Consider the following 19,600-nt stretch of genomic DNA (forward strand, 5'->3'; position numbering starts at 1 on the left):
ATCGACCATCAACTCACACGATCTGCACAGCAGAGCTGCTTTACATTTTTGTTTACGATATCGATGATAAAATATTGAACATTGAATTAAATGGTAAATATAAAATAAAGGCCTCACTCTCTGATCTCTATCTATCTCTACATCGTTTCCGTACATCGGCGATTACGAATCGTAGATCCACTCCGTTTAATCGCCGGCGATCTCGATGCGTCGATATCTCCTTCTCCTCCTCCTTCACTTTGTCGTCTCTCCGGCGTTCGCTTCTGAGTCCGATCACAAGGTCTTCACTTCAGTCCTTGCCATCTCTCTTATCCGCGTCTGTTTATGTATTATATGTGTATGTATGTGTGTTTTGTTGTGATTGGATGTGTTTTTGTTTGAATTGGATGGCGAAATGTTGGAATTTTACATAGATTGGTGCAATGTGTGTGTGCGTGGTGTGTATACTTTACTCCTAAGCACCTCTCTCTCTCTCTCTCTCTCTCTCTCTCTCTCCCTCCCTCTCCCTCTCCCTCTCCCCCTCTCCCTGCCCCCTCCTTCCACTGTGTATTATAATTGGATGTTTTCTTCATTGAATTGGATTGTTGAGTGTGGGAAATAGTTGGAATTGTGTATAACATTTGTGGTTAATTTCTGAGAGTTTAAAGTACCAGTTGTTCAAAGATCAGTGAAACTTTCTGATTGATATAAAGGGATATTTGCAGGTCTATTTTTTACTCCTAGCCCTAGATCTTTTGTGTATGTTTATGTGTTTATATGTTATGATATGGTGTATGAATTTTAGAATGTTTTTAAGTGTAGGAATTATGTTTAGATTGATATAATGTGGTCAATTTCTGACAGTTTTACTGTCCGTATTTGAAAATTGTGGAGACCTTTTTGTGGTCTCGAGTGAAATGATGAAGTTGTATTGGATGATGGTGTTGATATGGTAATAAACTGGTCAGGGCAGGGATAATTATAAATGTGTTTTTAGGCTGTATGTAGATGTATGAGTTAGGGATGTTTGAGATATTGGAGATGAGAGCAGGTGGATGGATGCTAGTTTTTTTTTTTTTTTTTTTTTTTGGGACACTTTTCAATAATATTAGTTTGTTGTTGGAAGTTTATCTGGCTTTTGGTGGTGATTTAGCAGAGTGCCTTCGTTTGATTACTTGTCTGAAAGTACTCAGGTGACAACCAAGATAAAGATATACTTTCTTTTCTAGCTTTAACTTGCATTTATTATCAGTCAACCACTCCGTGTTCTGTTGATAGTCTCCTCAAAAATCTGGTACATGGATTCTATTCATTTTCTAAACTCAACTAAAAAACTGCAACAAAGTAATGATTTTTATTACTATGAGAAACCAAATCCAAGCAGTGGGTTATTCACTAGTCTAATCAGCTACATTTGTAAAAATTAAAATGAATCATACCAAATTCGATTAATGGTCTGGTTAGATTCGTTTTCCTAGGACTCAATTCTGTAAGTTTATACGTTGCTAAAAAGCTCTTTACGTTTTTGTTAGTGTAGACTTATCTTTCGAATTACTTAATCTTATCAATGCTAATAAAAAATACTGCATTAATAGGTGTAGTTTAAATTTACTGAATCTTATTGATTAGTTTATTCATTTTTGCATTTCCCCCCTTTATGTCTCCTAATATGGCTAATTATAAACATGTTCCAGATGGATAATATGGGTTCCTTTCTCTTGTATTAAGTGACACTTATTCATAGAATTTTTTTCATCAAGTACTTTTTCTAAATTGTACAATGAAGAGAATCCTCTATTCTTCTAAGCAATTCATACCTTAAAGTAGATTATTAAGAATGGTGCTAGATATACCTTCAAGTTGGATAATTAAGAATGGCTGATCTTATTTTAACTAGTGTGTATGTTTGGGTTTTTAAAAGCATATGGTTAAATACTAAAATTCATTGTTTTGTAAAAGGCAGCAATTCTTAAAAGCGCACAGACAATCTTGTTGTGTGCTGCATTGCTGCTTGGACTAATTTAATTTAGTAGATGAGAATGGTCTCTTTAAATCATGAAATTATTGTTTCCATGATAGTCTCTAGTGAAACTATTGTTTTAGATATTTATTGCTTCGCCCTCCCTTGTATCCTTTCCGAGGCTGTTGCCTAGACTTATATTTTATTTCACTGTTCCATTTAATGGGCAACTCTTTAAAATGGTTCCCTGTTTTTTCCCCTTTGCAGTATCAAGCAGATGACCCCGTGACATTATGGGTAAACAAAGTTGGGCCTTATAATAATCCGCAAGAGACATACAACTATTACACTCTTCCATTTTGTCATCCACCTGGTGAAGCTGGTCACAAGTGGGGTGGTCTGGGTGAGGTGTTGGGTGGAAATGAATTGATCAATAGCCAAATAGACATAAAGTACCAGAGTAAGTAATCTCATGTTTCTTCTAACAATCTATCTTGGCGAGGTCATGTAAAAATATGTCTACGTTTTCTTTGCAGAAAATGTGAACAAGAGAACTATCTGTGAGCTTGAACTTGATGATGATAAGGTCAAACAGTTCAAGGAAGCTATAGAAAATAGCTATTGGTTTGAATTTTTCATGGGTATGTTATGTTTTTCTGTAATGCAATTGCTAGTGTAGCAATTACTGTGAACCTGCATGGATTGTTTTTAAGTTTTAGGATATTTTTATGAAGCAAAGAGAAGATTTAGCATATTACTAAATGCGAAGCTACTTGAAAAGTTATTATCATTGTGAATTGGTCAAAGTTATGTTCTTATATTGGAAACAGTAGTTGCGGGCATGCAGGTCATGTTTTTGCTAAACAAAATGTGATGCACCATCAAATTTCTATCGAAGAGTAAGATCAAACTTTTTTCTGAATATTTTTGTGTGTGGCTATGTTATAGCTCAGTTGTTTTTCTTCTCAATACTGTTTTAAATTAAAAAATATTATATTCAACCTGAATTCATGTTATAAGTTAACCTATCGTGCTCTCAATTCTCAGGCTACATGTGTATAAGAAAATATTGCATCGAGCAGTGCATATATGAGCATATTAATGACATTCTTATTATTTTGCATTATTTTTCCAAGCATAAATAGTAATGCTTATTAGAGATAGGCAAGGCAAATCCTTTTATCAATAATAAATTGAAACATGGAATATCTTCTTAGAATACTAACTGGTGCTTGATTTTTAATCTGTAAGATGTATCTCCTTGTGAATTATAGTGATGTTGGGTCATTGCTCACATACTGACCAAATTAATAGATCATAGGAGTACTATAATAGTTTTAACCACCCACATGATCTAATATCTGTATAAAATTATTTCTCGACAAAGATACATTTCTCTGTATTGGTGTATCCAGATAATTGTTGCGTGTATATACAGTTTAATAAAATTTGATTTTTTTTTTCTGTTGAAGTGAAGTTGAAAATCCTCAGTCACTGCAATACTGAGTACATTGATGTTAGTAGCTCCATGTTGTATAAATTATTCTCTCAATTATATAATATTATGACGGAGTTGAAAAGAATATGAAAGCATCCTTGCATGGTTTCTTGACCTTACCTGTTCCTTCTTTCTCATAGCGACTAGATTTCCTCTTAGCTTTTCTTTATGAACATATTTACTATCTCAGCAGTCAGCAAAATTAATGATCAGGAATCATCTTTATAATCATCTTTATACTGTTGTAATTTATTTATATGCTGAGTTCTGGTTACTTGATTCTTTACAATCTACATTATATTCATTTTCTTATCATATTAATTTTTTTTGTTGGCGTCTTTGGTTCGTATGATGTGATGATTACAAGTTCAGATGATCTGCCACTATGGGGTATGTGTATTTGAAACGCTTTGTTAATAACTTTCCTAGGCTTGGCCTGTATTATTACCCACTAATATTTAGTTTCTCCAATCAAATAGGTTTTGTTGGCGAGCTGCATCCTGATAGGAACAATGAAAACAAGCATGTGGTTTACACACACAAGAATATTATTGTGCAGTACAATAAAGATCAGGTTTGTAGCATTAAATGTGAATAGTTTTGCAGCCAGTGGTATCTGTTCCTAGTTATGTCATTGGTTCATCTGTTGCAGATTATTCATGTTAACCTCACTCAAGAGAACCCAAAACCGTTGGAAGCTGGGAGAATATTGGAGTTGACATATTCTATTAAATGGGAGCCCACTAATATCACTTTTGCTCATCGTTTTGATGTTTACCTGGACTACCCCTTTTTTGAGCATCAGGTGATTCTTGACCTTGTACATATATAGCATGACTTGCTGAGTACCAATTTAATTTTGATTTGTGTTTTTAAATAATTATCTATGTTGTATGGAACTGCAAGTGCTGGTTGATCTATAACATTCTTCGGATATGCCAGCTTTTTGACTGTAACTCTAAAAGTTATTGGGCATTATTTTAGTAAGAAAATATTTATGCTGGTGAGGTTTTGTTTTATGAAGAACTTTGTGTCTTTTTATTTTTTACTAACTGCATGCTGGTGAGGTTTTGTTTTATGAAGAACTTTGTGTCTTTTTATTTTTTACTAACTGCATTGGTTGTACATGCATTTTGCATCATGCAGATTCATTGGTTCTCTATTTTTAATTCATTTATGATGGTTATCTTCCTCACTGGTCTGGTTTCAATGATATTAATGCGCACACTAAGAAATGATTATGCTAAATACGCTCGGGAAGACGATGATTTGGAATCTTTGGTAAGTACACATTAGAGAAGTGGCATGCTCTATATCTTCCTTTGCTTCCTGGTACTGATTTTTGAGAACTACAAATCCAGGAAAGAGATGTAAATGAAGAATCTGGATGGAAACTTGTCCATGGAGATGTTTTCAGGCCTCCTCATCATTTGGTAGTACTTTCAGCTGTTGTTGGTACGGGAGCTCAGTTGGCATTGTTGATTCTTCTTGTAATTGTGGTTGCAATGGTTGGGACATTGTATGTCGGGTACGTTAGACAAGTACTCTTGCAATATTACTCCATTTTTCATATCTAATGGTCATTTATTGCGTCAATTATGTATATCTAAAAGATTATTTTGCAAGTTCATTTATGATGAGAAGTAAGGTACAGCCTGCAAGTGTGGATTTTTGATATTATTTCTTTGTTTTATGTTACTGTTTCTCTCTTTTTCACACACACACATTGTATTTATGTTATCTTATGTCAAGTTTGGGTCAAGTAGCAATTGTTCAATTCTGCATTATGTCTTCACGTTTATATTTCTTTGCTTTAGATCATTTATTTAATGTTGAATAAACTGAAATTTGTTCAACCAACCTGTCATTTTCTGAACTTGTTGCCAATTTGCTTTGCGTGGAACAAAAATTTACCTGTATGGACTTCACTTGTTCCAGGAGAGGAGCCATTGTCACAACCTTTATAGTATGCTATGCCTTCACATCAATTATATCAGGTTATGTCAGCGGTGGAATGTATTCACGCATGGGTGGTACGCAGAGATATATTATCTTTTATATGTTTTTTGGCTATCGTTATAAAAAATATTAACTTCTCAATCTTGGACAGGGAAAAAATGGATAAAGTCAATGATCTTGACAGCTTCTCTGTTCCCATTTTTGTGCTTTGGGATCGGCTTTGTCCTGAACACTGTTGCTATATTTTACGGGTCTCTAGCAGCTATTCCATTTGGTACAATGGTGGTGGTTTTTGTGATTTGGAGTTTTATCTCCTTCCCTCTGGCTCTTCTCGGTACAGTTTTTGGAAGAAATTGGAGTGGTACTCCAAACAATCCATGTCGTGTGAAGACCATTCCTCGTCCAATTCCGGAGAAGAAGTGGTACCTCACACCATCAGTTGTTTCAATAATGGGAGGTTTACTGCCCTTTGGTAGCATATTCATTGAGATGTACTTTGTCTTCACATCTTTCTGGAACTACAAGGTACAATTATTAAATATCTTCAATACTTATGTTTTTTTTCAAAAATAAAAAATTATAATTTTGTTATATTGACTACCTTTTAGTTTTGATTGGATTATTGGAAGCATTATGAGAATCGTTGTAATGTTTGTATGCAGTTACAAGTTTTTCTTGGATGGAAAAGAAAAACAGTTCAACTAATAATTCATATTGTGTATGTATGAAATGGTACTTAATATTTTTAAGCTCTATGTTTACATGGAAAATATTATTTCAAATTAATCCATGCTGGAGATATGTCACTTCTTCTGGTCTTGGTAAAACAACTTTTAAGCTTTTCTGGGTTAAAGTTCTTCTGTGTCTGCCTGGACAGTAAAAATGTAATGTCTAGGAATGGCATGAATACCCAACTGTACAAGTGAGGGTAGAGTTCAGAAACTTAACATTGGTGGGTTGATTTGACCAGATCATATTATAGAACATAGTAGTTAAAATGTTAGATGGATTATCCAGTGGTGCAATAATTGTTATATTACATATTATTGAATACTCGTGTAAGCAAAAATATGAATGTCTATTTATCGTTTTAAAATATAAATAGTAGTCACTTGCAAATAGTATGATAAGATGTAATGGGATTCAAAGGATAGGACGAAAGATGGAGTATCCCAGAATAAAAACATAATTATATTGTACATTCATCCGACTTCTAGTCTGGATCATGTTTCCTTAATATCCATTCTAGCACTTGCCTCCTCTCTTTTTCTATTAGTCTGCTTCATTAATAAATTTAGGTACAGTAGATAAAAGCTATAATACCTTAACATTTTGAAGGCCTTTTCTTTTACGTATGAGTCACTTTATGAGATCATTCATCATTGTAAAAGCTTAAGTACTAGGAATTGCAATGTAATTAATAATCATTTATTACTTGGCTTTCTGTGAACTTCATGTGTATGCTTAGTGCTGGTAAAATGTAAATTTCACATGCATGTGACACTGTTTTGATGAAGGAAAGACTTCGAATCATGTTCAATGATGTTCCCTTTCTTTTTGGTTATTGACAGGTGTATTATGTATACGGTTTTATGCTGCTAGTTTTTCTGATCCTCATTATTGTTACTGTATGTGTAACAATAGTGGGCACTTACTTCTTGTTGAATGCCGAGAATTATCACTGGCAGTGGACTTCATTCTTTTCGGCTGCATCAACCGCTGTTTATGTATACTTCTATGCAGTATATTATTTCTATGTTAAAACCAAGATGTCAGGTTTCTTCCAAACCAGCTTCTATTTTGGGTATACACTGATGTTTTGCCTTGGCCTAGGAATCCTTTGTGGTAAGTTACAAGTATTACTATCTTAACAATTTTCTGTATTTCTCTCATCTAATATTTAAACTTATCAGGAATGGATGTGTCAATTGGTTATTATAATAGAATATATGTTCTTCATTGTAATGAGTAATGAGTCCCACTGGTAATCTTAAAGCTTGAAAATCGACAGTAGAAAGATATGATGGTGCCTGGCCGCCTGGGGTGTAGTGCCTGCATTTAAGATATATTGATACTGATGTATCTGAAACATATGGAGCAAAGTTTTTTTATAGTAAAAGTATGGGGCAAGGGTGACCTAGGGATACTCTTTACTATATAATTTCTCTCCAGACAGTGTTGTGCACTCTACGCCAACTTTGACAGTAAAATTGACGTCATTCTGTTGGACTTGTGATATACTACCGAAAAGCATGCATTCTCTACTCATGTTAATTCCTATCAGGAATTAGATCCCTTGGCTGTGTTACTGTAATGTGTAGTTTATATACAAGCAAATAAACACAAAAAGAGATGTTAATATAAGCCTATAAACTATAACAGTATCAAATTATATCATACATATTGTATGGGATTTTGTTGAATTTTTTATTAATTTAGTGTTTTCTGTTTAATTTTCCAACACATTAGTGATTTTGTTATATAGTTTAAGATTGTACTATGCTTGTAATATAGTTTGTGCCTTTGCCTAACTTTTGTACAATGTCTCCTATCACGTTCAGGTGCTGTTGGTTATTTGGGTTCTAATCTTTTTGTGAGGAGGATTTACCGAAATATAAAGTGTGATTAGTTATATCCAAGAAATACAAGTCTGCTTCCTCATGTTGGTCAGGAATCCCAGAACAAGATGGATGGGAACCAAGTCATGCAAGTAAAGACCACTTCGACCCAGGAAGATTAATCTTCAGAATTGAAAAGCCCTTTGTACCTTTTTCCTGGGCTGTAGGAGTAAGCATTCTTACTAGAATTAGATTTCGAAAAATTGTTTTATAATCTAAAAAGTTAATATGATGTAGACTCATAATTGTAGTTATTCACTTCCCTTAAACATGGATACCCTCTATGGGCACACTGTTCCTGGCATCATTTCCTTGTGTGTCCGTTTCTAGTTCTATTAGTTTGCTTATTTTTGAGCTGTAATATTGTTTAAGAATTGAATTTTTGAGGGGAGACGATTGTTTCTTATATATGTGTTGCAATATTTTGACTCCAATTTTGACTCTTACATTACAGCAAATCTAACAAGTTTGCAAGGATTATATGTCTATTGCAATTTTTCACATACTTCTTACATTCATGTGTGGTTTTACAGGAGAAGCAAGTATTTCAGCATCTCCGAAGGCTATTCAAACAAACTCTGAACTCTAATTTTAAAAAAGATAGTGAAAAATTAGTGTTTTTAGCGACTTTTTAAAAATTTAAGAGCCTCCTATTTCAAATTCTTTTTACTTTTCTTTAATTATATTTTCAACTTTTTTCTTTATATAAATATAAATAGAAAACAAGTATAAAAGATAGGGTTGACATCAAACCAATAATGTAAAGTTGAAATTTTAAACGATATCTCAAATTATATCATTTAAAATACAAAAATTGAAATGAAACGAAATATATGTTCCCAAACCTAATCTTTTATGTTTAACTAACATTGTTTAGGTGCGGTGAATGAATTTGGACCAGATCATCTTAATTTTATTATTGTTATAGAAAATTTTAATGGTATCATTTCATTTATGATTATTAAAAATTGTCATTTATATTTTCCAACTTATGTGTGATACCCTTGAATTTTCCCCTACCTGCTAGGTGCCAGCCTTGTTGGGGCAATGTAAAGAATCTTGTTGCACTTTAAAATCCAATCTCATCAACCTTATTCATGACTCAAAAGAAAGGTCAAGAACGGTAGAAATTTGTAAGGCTGAACTTAAACCGAAAGAAAGAGCAAAAGAAAAGAGTCGTGGGAATCCTGTGAGCCTCTCCTTTGTTGATAAGAAGACAGGATTTATGAACCATACCACATTGCCATGTGGAGGATAGGGTTTGCTCTCACCACACCATTTCCACAAGCCTCTCCTCACCTATATCATTAACTCTTCACTCTTCACTCAACCCTCAATCTCATTAATCAGTGTCCATCTACCTTACCTACCAAGCTCTCTCAACATAATGGCAGCCACCTTATCAGGCACCATGGTCAGCACCTCCTTCCTCCGCCGCCACCGCCCCGTGGCCACCAGCCTCAAGTCCAACGTGGGCCAGGCCCTCTTCGGCCTCAAGTCCTCCAACATGCAAGGCGGCAGAATCACATGCATGGCCACCTACAAGGTCACTCTCCGGACCCCTGATGGTGAGGTCGAGTTCGAGTGTCCTGATGATGTCTACGTTCTCGACCAGGCTGAGGAGCAAGGAATCGATATTCCTTACTCGTGCAGGGCGGGCTCGTGCTCGTCCTGCGCGGGGAAAGTGGTGTCTGGCTCGATTGATCAGAGTGATCAGAGCTTTCTTGATGATGAGCAGATGGATAGTGGGTATGTGCTCACTTGTCATGCTTACCCTACTTCTGATGTCATCATTGAGACTCACAAGGAGGAGGAGATTGTGTAATTTAGTTTCGTGGTAATGTCGTGTCGGATATTTGGATACTCTGTCATGTTTTGTTTGAGTTATGTATTTCATTTCTAATGGAGGGTGAAATTGTAATGTTTAATTCTCGGACTCAGATTATATATATATGAAATTAATAACATATTATCTTGTTGAATTGGTTATGTTTTGGTTCAGTTCGGACGGGTAATGTTCTTGTTGATGTTTTGGAATGTAGTTTTTCTTTGATTCTATTCATAATTAGGCTGTATTTCACAGTATATGTATGGGTTTTAAAGCATATTCTAGAGAAATAAGTGTTTTAGACAGTTGTTTGCTAAGGATGAGTGCTTTTGTATTGCTGCAGAACTCAAACTGTTATTATATGGCTTATACATCCTTTTCTCATAATATTCAAAATATGGCTTACCGTAAGAATAACATGTGAACGTAAAAGATTTATACCAGAGCACTGGTTATAAGTAAACAGTATGATAAAGCCCTGTTCTGGAATAATAAAATAAATATAAAATACAATTTAAATATAGGAAAATAGATTTTTTCGCCAACCAACTTAATACGTATTTAGAAATTTACCACTAAACTATAATTTCTTTTCTTTTTGTCACTAATTTTAGGTTTGGATTTGTTTTTTGTCACTAACGTTAGATTCAGATTTGATTATTAACACTACATTATTCTTTTTAGCATTATTATAATATAATGTTAGTCCCCAATATTATGGTAATAGATATGTGTTCAAATCTTTACATGTAGTACTTCATATGTGCGGTAGTTTATCTTGCAGGACGATAGTTTGACACGCAATGTAATACTCAAATTTAATGTTAGTGACGTAAAAAAATACAAACCTAACATTACTGATAAAAAAGAAAAAAATTATACTTAATGGTAAGTTTCAAAATACACAATAAATTGAGTGGCGAAAAAATCTATTTTCACTAAAATATTAATATGAAATTTTTATATCCAATAGCAAAACAGGCCACATGAATATAAAAACAAGAAAATTTTTAAGCCACATGGTCAGTTATAAAAGAAGAGCAAAGCCACAGAGCAGCTCATCAGATGCAAACAAAGAAGATAGGATAAGATTTCCTTATCAACTTGCATTCACTCTCGGAAAACCATCATTCCATTCAAGATGGCTGCATTAACAACCCTCTCCGCCACAATGCTCAGCACCACCTTCTTAAACCGCCATCAACCGGTTGTCACCAGTCTCCGAGCCAACACGGGTAGATCCCTCTTTGGGCTCAAGTCATCCGGCCGAGGCCGGGTGACTTGCATGGCTTTTTACAAAGTGAAGCTGATAACACCAGAAGGTGAGCATGAATTCGAGTGTCCAAGTGATATTTACATTCTCGACCATGCTATAGAGGAGGAGAATATCGATCTTCCCTACTCTTGCAGAGCCGGGTCATGCTCTAGTTGTCTTGGAAAAGTTGTTTCAGGCTCAGTGGATCAAACTGACGGGAGCTTTCTTGATGATGACCAGATGGAGGCTGGTTATGTTCTCACTTGTGTGGCTCATCCTACCTCTGATGTAACAATTGAAACCCACAAGGAGGAGGATATTTTCGAGCCGTTTGGACAAGTTTAAAAAAAGTGATTTCTTGCTTAAAATAAAGAAGTGTTTGAAAAAGAAGTAAAAGCTTTGAGTAGAAGTTAACTTTCTCAGCTTCTTAAAAGTGCTTCTACTTGTTTAAATAAACCGGTCAAAAAAAGCAGAAGACGAAAGCAGCTTCTGCTTCTTAAAAAAACATGCCCTTTTTAAATATCACAATCCATCATCGTCTGTTTGGTTTTTGCTAATTTCTTTGCTTGTCCTGTGTATGTACTCTGCTTTTTTACTAAATATGTTTGATTTCATTCAAATTATGCATGACAGTTTGAACATCTTTAATAGGCTTAATGCCAACGCTTAATGTTTGGGGCTGTGTATTGATGCAGCCTCAATGTTTTTAACTCGGTTGATTCAACCCTCAAAGTATTCAATATATTCCGAATAACCATCATATACCGGTATAAAGCCAAAAAAACAGTAATATAACAAAGGGTATTAACATTGAGGGTTAAAAGGGCATTTAGCCACTTAGCAAAAAAAAAAAAAAAGGGCATTTAGCCACCAATAAAAAAAAATTACTCCTGGCAGGCCTAAGAAAAAAAGGAGAAAAAAAAATGATGTGATCTAATCCAGAGAAGATAACTCAAACATGTTGAAGAGAAAAGGAACTAGTCTAAGGTGCTCTAATTGTGGTGAGTGGGAACACAATTTCACAAGCTATCCTAAAGAGGTGTAACAACATATCTCTACTGATCCCATATTTTATCATATACTACATCACACTGCAACTACTGTAATATTTATTTTCCTAACTGAAAAATTGCTGGGAACAAAGAAGATGGGAAGAAAGAAGATGCCTTCAAATGGAAAGAAGAAGCCTTCTTAAACCGCCAGTGAATTATATCCTCCTTATCAACTGGCATTCCATTCAAGATGGCTGCATTAAAAACCATCTCCACCACAATGCTGAGCACCACCTTCTTGAACCGGCATCAACCAGTTGTCACCAGTCTCCGAGCCAACACTGGTAGATCCCTCTTCGGGCTCAAGTCATCTGGCCGAGGCCGGGTGACTTGCATGGCTACTTACAAAGTGAAGTTGATAACACCAGATGGCGAGCATGAAATCCAGTGTCCAGATGATATTTACATTCTCAACCATGCTCCACCACAATGCTCAGCACCACCTTCTTGAATCCAATCTCATCAACCTTATTGATGACTCGTCAAGAAGGTAGAAATTTGTAAGGCTGAATTCAAAACGAAAGAAAGAGCAAAAGAAAAGAGTTGAACCATATCACATTGCCACCGGGCGGATAGGGTTTGCTCTCACCACAAGCCTCTCCTCACCTATATCATTAACTCTTCACTCTTCACTCAACCCTCAATCTCATTAATCAGTATCCATCTACCTTACCTATCCGGATACCCGGATGCATGGCCACCTACAAAGTCACTCTCCGGACTCCTGACGGTGAGGTCGATCGAGTTCGACTGTCCTGATGATGTCTACGTTCTCGACCAGGCTGAGGAGAAAGGAATCGACATTCCATACTCGTGCAGGGCGGGCTCTCTTGCTCGTCCTGCGCGGGGAAAGTGGTGTCTGGCTCGATTGATGAGAGTGATCAGAGCTTTCTTGATGATGAGCAAATGGATAGTGGGTATGTTCTCACTTGTCATGCTTACCCTACTTCGGATGTCATCATTGAGACTCACAAGGAGGAGGAGATTGTGTAATTTAGTTTCGTGGTAATGTCGTGTCGGACACTCGGATACTCTATCGTTTTTGTTTGAGTGGGTGAAATTGTAATGTTTAATTCTCGGACTCAGATTATATATTTATATATATGATAATGTATTGTCATTAGTGTTTTTAATATTTAAAATTATTTAATAATATAAGAGTAATAAACCTTCACAAACTTGTAGTTTTAGAGATAGAGTTTCAAACTAAAAAACACAACCAAAATTTTGGATTGCAAAATATACTAGTATAAATGGTATATTATCATTATATTTTATACATCCTTTTATCAAAATATTCAAAATATGATTTACCAATATGAGATTTATACCCATATTTTTCGACAAAAGCCCTGCTTGGCTTGAGGTAAGAATAACATGTGAACTTGAAAGGCTATTCCAGAGCACTGGTTAGTAAACAGTATATATGATAAAGCTCTGTCCCCGAATAATAAAATAAATATAAAATACGGATTAAATATAAATATAAAATTTTTATATCCAATAGCAAAACAGGCCCCACACAAATATAAAAACAAGAAAAATTTTAAGCCACATTTTCTGTTATAAAAGAAGAGCAAGCCCCAGAGCAGCTCATCAGATGCAAACAAAGAAGATGGCTGCATTAACAACCCTCTCCACCACAATGCTCAGCACCACCTTCTTGAACCGCCACCAACCTGTTGTCACCAGTCTCCGAGCCAACACGGGTAGATCCCTCTTCGGGCTCAAGTCATCTGGCCGAGGCCGGGTGACTTGCATGTCTCCTTACAAAGTCAAGCTGATTACACCAACAGGCTAGGAAGCATGAGTGCAGGTGCAGGTGCGGGTACGGGAGTGCGCGATGCGGGGATTCGGGAATTCGGCAAATTCAAAAATGTGGGGATTCGGGTGCGGGGGGATTCGGCTAATATTGATATATTAAGATATATATTATACATGTATTTCAAGAGTTACATATATATTTAAACCAATTAATCAAATAAATAAGTTTAATATCCTTAATAATTTATAATATAGTTACTTAATAGCACAATTATTACCACTATAAAGTAGTTAAGTGATAAAATATTCAATTAATCACAGAATCAATAATTAACAAGAATCCCCAAGTATCGAAGAATCCCCAAGAATCGAGTGCGCGGTGCGGCGGGTGAGTGAAGTATCCCTGCTTTCTAGCCAACAGGTGAGCATGAATTTGAGTGTCATAGTGATGTATTCATTCTTGACAAGGCTGAAGAGGTGGGAATCGATCTTCCCTCCTCTTGCAGAGCAGGGTCTTGCTCTACTTGTGGTGGAAAAGTTGTTTCGGGCTTAGTGGAACAATCAGACCAGAGCTTTTTTGATGATGAACAGATAGAGGAGGGCTATGTTCTCACGTGTGTGGCTTATCCTAATTATGAACAGATAGAGGAGGGCTATGCACTGTAATTTTTTTACTAAATATGTTTGATTTCATTCAAATTATGCATGACAGTTTGAACATCTTTAATAGGCTTAATGCCCTTTCAACGCTCAATGTTTGGGGCTATGTACCGATGCGGCCTCAATGTTTTAACTCGACTGATTCAACCTTTTAACTATCCAATATGTTCCGTTTAGCCCTCATACCGGTATAAAGTCAAAAAAACAGTAATATAACGGAGGGTATTAACATAGAGGGTTAAAAGGGCATTTAGCCACCAATAAAGAAATTACTCCTGACAGGACCAAGAAAAAAAGAGACAAAATAAAATGTTGTGATCCAGTCCAGAGAAGATAACTCAAACATGTTGAAGAGAAAAGGAACTAGTCTAAGGTGCTCTAATTGTGGTGAGTGGGAACACAATGTTAGAAGCTGTCCTAAAGAGGTGTAATAACATATCTGTACTCCGATATTTTATCATATACATCACACTGCAACTAATATCTATTTTCCTAACAGAAAACTGCTGGGAACAAAGAGGATGGGAAGAAAGAAGATGCCTTCAAGTGGAAAGAAAGAAGAACCAGATGCAACTACTGCAACGAACTTGGACACAATGCCAGATCTTGCACACCTAAGGTATATTTCACTTCAGTTTTTTTTGGTAATTTAGTGTGTATTGTCTTTTTTCATGTATCTAAGGTGTTTTGTGTCTTTTCATGTGATTTAGAGGGGAAGAAATCATCTAGGAACAAGAAACTTGCAGGAAGATCACCCAGGTGCAGCCCAATAAAAGATGGCAAAGAATTCCTCACTCATGAGGGTATGTTCAAGCCTTTCAAACTACCCACACAAACAGGCCCTTCACAGGATTTGAGTACTCCGAAAGAGATGGCTAGAACTACACAACTACGCAACTCTTAAGCAATTGCAAGCAGTATTGAGAAAGAATAAGGGTCCCGTGGTCTATTGAGAAAAGAATAAGGGTATTGTCACTATATTGGCTACTTTGAATGTTTTAGTTCAGAAACAACTAGGGTCTTTTAAGAATTTCTCTGTTTCATTACTTTTGAGAATTGGTCTAGTGTATTATTATTGGGCAATTCTTTTTGTTGTTGGCCGCGACTTGAAGTTGTTTTGGAGACGTAGTTGGTTGTATCTGATCTTAAACATTTATAGTATCCATATGCTTTTATCTCTGTCATTTATTGAGTTTAGTGTGCATTTATACTTGCTTTCGACTTTTATTTGTTTTTTAGTTTTACCAGTATTCTGCCTCATTTATGTTATGGTAGCATTTGTCCTCATCTATACTATAATGACCTCTCAAACACAAAACAAACATAAGGGAAACATTACTTCAGTCGATTCATTTTAAACAAATACATTACAAACTTCATCAAACATTACTCAATGTCAATACTCAACAAGAAGAAAATGACATCTACAACTCCTAGTCCTCTACATCAACATCTTGCATCTTGCGGAAACTATATAAAACAATTGCAATCCATGTGACAATCAACAAAGTAAGCGCAATGTTGCAACTACACTTCTCTTGTTTAGATCCTTCTTGAAACTCCATGTCCCATGCACCCAGAAAACCCATTCTCCCTGCTTCGGAACATACTATATATGACCTCCAATCTATTCCGGACCAAATCCAATTCTCTTGCAGTCAACTTGTTTATGTTGTGCTTCGAGCTTATTAATTTTTTTAATAGCCCAGGGATTATTGCTCTTGCACGGTCATAAAGTGGATCATCCAACCATCGGAAAAATCTATTTCACAATAAACAAACCGACGACCTACATTTGAATCTGTCCAAGCAGTTTTCGCGAGCAACCAATTATCACAGACACATCTTTCAGCCGTTATCTATCACCGATGAAGAAGTAAAGAAAGAAAGGAGGGATATGAAGAAGACAGAGAAAAGATGAGAAGAGATAAAAAAAGACACAAATAAAAAAAAGACTATATATATATATACACACACACAGACTGTGTCCAAATCTAGTCAAATGTCCCCGACTTAATGGTTTTCAATAAACTTGACTGTTACATTAAGAAAAAGGTTTAATCTGACGCGCCAAACAAAACAAGGTGCACAGTTGCAATTATATAAAGTACTGGCCATAAAATGCTCTTCCCGAACTTCAATGGGTAGCGTTTTGCAATTAACTTTATAAAATACTACTACGATGATGATGTATAAATATTAAGAAATTTTTATATCCAATAGCAAAACAAGCCACGTAAATATAAGGCTTAATGACCTTTTAGCCCTCGAAGTATGGGTGGAAGTTCCGATGCGGCGTCGAAGTTTAAAAACGTACCTTTCGACCCTCAAAGTATCTTTGTCGTACCTTTTAGCCCTTTTTAAAATTACCGGTATAAATCGGGGGGATAAACTTGACAATTCATATTCGAGGTAAAGTTTGGGCGTACCTTTTAACCCTTAAAGTATACATCTCGTTCCTTTTAACCCTTAAAGAATACATTAAAATACATGAGATGTTCCTTTTAACCCTTAATGTTTAATGCTCTTTTTAACCCTCACGTGTGAAATGTCAACTTTGTCCACCCCGTTATAACCGGTATACGCCATAAGGGCTAAAAGGTACGACAAAGATACTTTGAGGGTCGAAATGTACGTTTTTAAACTTCGAGGCCGCATCAGAACATCCACCCAAACTTCAAGGGCTAAAAGGTCATTAAGCCTAAATATAAAAACAAGAAAAATTTAAGCCACATTTTCAGTAATAAAAGAAGAGCAAGCCACAGAGCAGCTCATCAGATGCACACAAAGAAGATAGGATAAGATTTCCTCTGAGCGCCTTACTTCCACACTCCAGTAAATTATATCCTCCTTATCAACTTGCATTCATTCTCCGAAAACTAGCATACCATTCAAGATGGCTGCATTAACAACCCTCTTCACCACCATGCTGAACACCACCTTCTTAAACCGCCACCAACCTGTTGTCACCAGTCTCCGAGCCAACACTGGTAAATCCCTTTTCGGGCTCAAGTCATCCGGACGAGGCCGGGTGACTTGCATGGCTTACAAAGTGAAGCTGATTACACCAACAGGTGAGCATGAATTCGAGTGTCCAAGTGATGAGTACATTCTCGACTATGCTGAAGAGAAGGGAATCGATCTTCCCTTCTCTTGCAGAGCAGGGTCATGCTCTAGTTGTACAGGAAAAGTTGTTTCGGGCTCGGTGGATCAATCAGACCAGAGCTTTCTTGATGATGAACAGGTGGATGCGGGTTATGTTCTCACTTGTGTGGCTTATCCTATCTCTGATGTAACAATTCAAACCCACAGGGAGGAGGATCTTTTTTAAATATTTATTCTTATGTCCTGATATCCTTTGTTACACAATTCATAATCTTCTGTTTGGTTTTTGATTATTTACTATGAAATGTTTCATCATAAAATCAAAATATGATACTCCGTCCATCCCAATGAATTCTTTACATTGGGATTGGGTACCGAGACTAAGAAAAAATATATTAAGTGGTATAAAATAATAAGGGAAAGAAAAGTGGAGAAAGTAGTGAATCCATCTATATTTAATGGATAGATTTGAAAATGTAGATGAACGTAGTGAGTGAGATTGAGTTTTATATAATATAAAATTTTACTATTTTCGGAATGTTTTGTAATTTATAGAAATGAGTGGGATGTCAAAAAAAACTGTAAAGAATCTAATGGGACGGAGGGAATACAATTCATTTAAATCTATAAATTGATTTTAATTCATTAAAATTCGGGTGGATACACCCCTTGAGAGCAGCTCTGTGCCTCTGTTACAAAGGGGGTTTCCCTTTTGTTATCAGAAAACCATCTGTTCTGAGTCTAGAAATCCTTTACTCAAGGCCAGTCCATTTCAGAAACTTGTTTGCGTTTGCCTGAAGTAAGTTTTTTTCCATTTCACCCGAAATCTCTTTCATTTTTTACATCGAATATAGTTGAGAATGTAACAAGAGGTTGAAGAGTGGGTATAGGAGTAGGGCTCACGTCAAAACCCTGCTTAGTGCTTACCCTGCTTGGCTTGCTGTAGGAATAACATGTCAGTCACCAAAGTGTTGGTATCAAGTTTTGAGTTCGGTCACCAACTTGATTACTAATCCAAAATCTGTTGCAGGGTATTGGTTAATAAGGCCCTGTCGCGGATTAATAAAATAAATATAAAATACTACTACAATGATTAATAATCACTATAAATATTAAAAAATTTCATATTGAATAGAAAAATAAGTCACATAAATATAAAAACAAGAAACATGTAAGCCACATTTTCTGTAATAAAAGAAGAGCAAGCTACAGAGCAGCTCATTAGATGCACAGAAAGAAGATAGGATAAGATTTCCTCTGAGCTGCTCTACTTCCACACTCCCTCTCCACTCCAGTGAATTATACCCTCCTTATCAACTTGCATTCATTCTCCGAAAACTAGCATTCCATTCAAGATGGCTGCATTAACAACCCTCTCCACCACAATGCTCAGCACCACCTTCTTAAACCGCCACCAACCTGTTGTCACCAGTCTGCGAGCCAACACGGGTAGATCCCTTTTCGGGCTCAAGTCATCTGGCCGAGGCCGGGTGACTTGCATGGCTTACAAAGTGAAGCTGATTACACCAACAGGTGAGCTTGAATTCGAGTGTCCAGAAGATGCATACATTCTCGACCATGCTGAAGAGCAGGGAATCGATCTTCCCTACTCTTGCAGAGCAGGGTCATGCTCTAGTTGTACCGGGAAAGTTGTTTCAGGCACACTGGATCAATCAGACCAGAGCTTTCTTGATGATGACCAGATGAAGGCTGGTTATGTTCTCACTTGTGTGGCTTATCCTACCTCTGATGTAACAATTCAAACCCACAAGGAGGAGGATATTTTTTAAATATTTATTCTTATGTCCTGATGATTTCAATTCATTGCTAATTTCTTTGCTTGTCTTATGAATGTACTTTTTAGTGTTATCTGTTCTAATACTTCTCGGGATAAGATAGAGTCGAACTCAGGTGTCCCGGGA

The 19,600-nt window shown here is 36.1% G+C and overlaps 5 protein-coding genes and 1 pseudogene across 5 annotated transcripts; all 6 read left to right on the plus strand.

The window, feature by feature from the left end:
* Positions 1–8,448, plus strand: LOC108202697 (transmembrane 9 superfamily member 1-like). Its single transcript, XM_017371211.2, has 12 exons — positions 1–280; positions 2,207–2,399; positions 2,476–2,580; positions 3,810–3,827; positions 3,917–4,011; positions 4,090–4,242; positions 4,584–4,718; positions 4,799–4,965; positions 5,376–5,470; positions 5,548–5,921; positions 6,968–7,241; positions 7,958–8,448. The coding sequence occupies exons 1-12, from the start codon at positions 206–208 to the stop codon at positions 8,023–8,025; spliced, it is 1,752 nt and encodes a 583-aa protein (XP_017226700.1). The 5' UTR covers positions 1–205; the 3' UTR covers positions 8,026–8,448.
* An 818-nt stretch (positions 8,449–9,266) lies between these two features.
* Positions 9,267–9,996, plus strand: LOC108200570 (ferredoxin-like). Its single transcript, XM_017368772.2, has one exon. It carries the CDS (start codon positions 9,402–9,404, stop codon positions 9,837–9,839), a length of 438 nt encoding a protein of 145 aa, XP_017224261.1. The 5' UTR covers positions 9,267–9,401; the 3' UTR covers positions 9,840–9,996.
* Positions 9,997–10,874: 878 nt separating this feature from the next.
* Positions 10,875–11,740, plus strand: LOC108201874 (ferredoxin-like). The gene has a single exon (XM_017370209.2). It carries the CDS (start codon positions 10,984–10,986, stop codon positions 11,440–11,442), a length of 459 nt encoding a protein of 152 aa, XP_017225698.1. The 5' UTR covers positions 10,875–10,983; the 3' UTR covers positions 11,443–11,740.
* A 520-nt stretch (positions 11,741–12,260) lies between these two features.
* On the plus strand, positions 12,261–13,196 carry LOC108202052 (ferredoxin-like; annotated as a pseudogene).
* A 4,128-nt stretch (positions 13,197–17,324) lies between these two features.
* Positions 17,325–17,971, plus strand: LOC108200890 (ferredoxin, leaf L-A-like). The gene has a single exon (XM_017369157.2). It carries the CDS (start codon positions 17,470–17,472, stop codon positions 17,902–17,904), a length of 435 nt encoding a protein of 144 aa, XP_017224646.1. The 5' UTR covers positions 17,325–17,469; the 3' UTR covers positions 17,905–17,971.
* A 929-nt stretch (positions 17,972–18,900) lies between these two features.
* LOC108200781 (ferredoxin, leaf L-A-like) lies at positions 18,901–19,519 on the plus strand. Its single transcript, XM_017369032.2, has one exon. The coding sequence runs from the start codon at positions 19,034–19,036 to the stop codon at positions 19,466–19,468; it is 435 nt and encodes a 144-aa protein (XP_017224521.1). The 5' UTR covers positions 18,901–19,033; the 3' UTR covers positions 19,469–19,519.
* Positions 19,520–19,600: the final 81 nt, after the last annotated feature.

The sequence above is a fragment of the Daucus carota genome, chromosome 9, assembly GCF_001625215.2.
Source record: "Daucus carota subsp. sativus chromosome 9, DH1 v3.0, whole genome shotgun sequence".
In the NCBI taxonomy this organism is placed as follows: Eukaryota; Viridiplantae; Streptophyta; class Magnoliopsida; order Apiales; family Apiaceae; genus Daucus; species Daucus carota.

Coding starts and splice junctions, on each gene's coding strand:
- LOC108202697 (XM_017371211.2), top strand. CDS start 206: ATGCGTCGATATCTCCTTCTCCTCCTCCTTCACTTTGTCGTCTCTCCG. Junction 2,400..2,475: donor AATAGACATAAAGTACCAGA/GTAAGTAATCTC, acceptor TTTTCTTTGCAG/AAAATGTGAACAAGAGAACT. Junction 5,922..6,967: donor CATCTTTCTGGAACTACAAG/GTACAATTATTA, acceptor GGTTATTGACAG/GTGTATTATGTATACGGTTT.
- LOC108200570 (XM_017368772.2), top strand. CDS start 9,402: ATGGCAGCCACCTTATCAGGCACCATGGTCAGCACCTCCTTCCTCCGC.
- LOC108201874 (XM_017370209.2), top strand. CDS start 10,984: ATGGCTGCATTAACAACCCTCTCCGCCACAATGCTCAGCACCACCTTC.
- LOC108200890 (XM_017369157.2), top strand. CDS start 17,470: ATGGCTGCATTAACAACCCTCTTCACCACCATGCTGAACACCACCTTC.
- LOC108200781 (XM_017369032.2), top strand. CDS start 19,034: ATGGCTGCATTAACAACCCTCTCCACCACAATGCTCAGCACCACCTTC.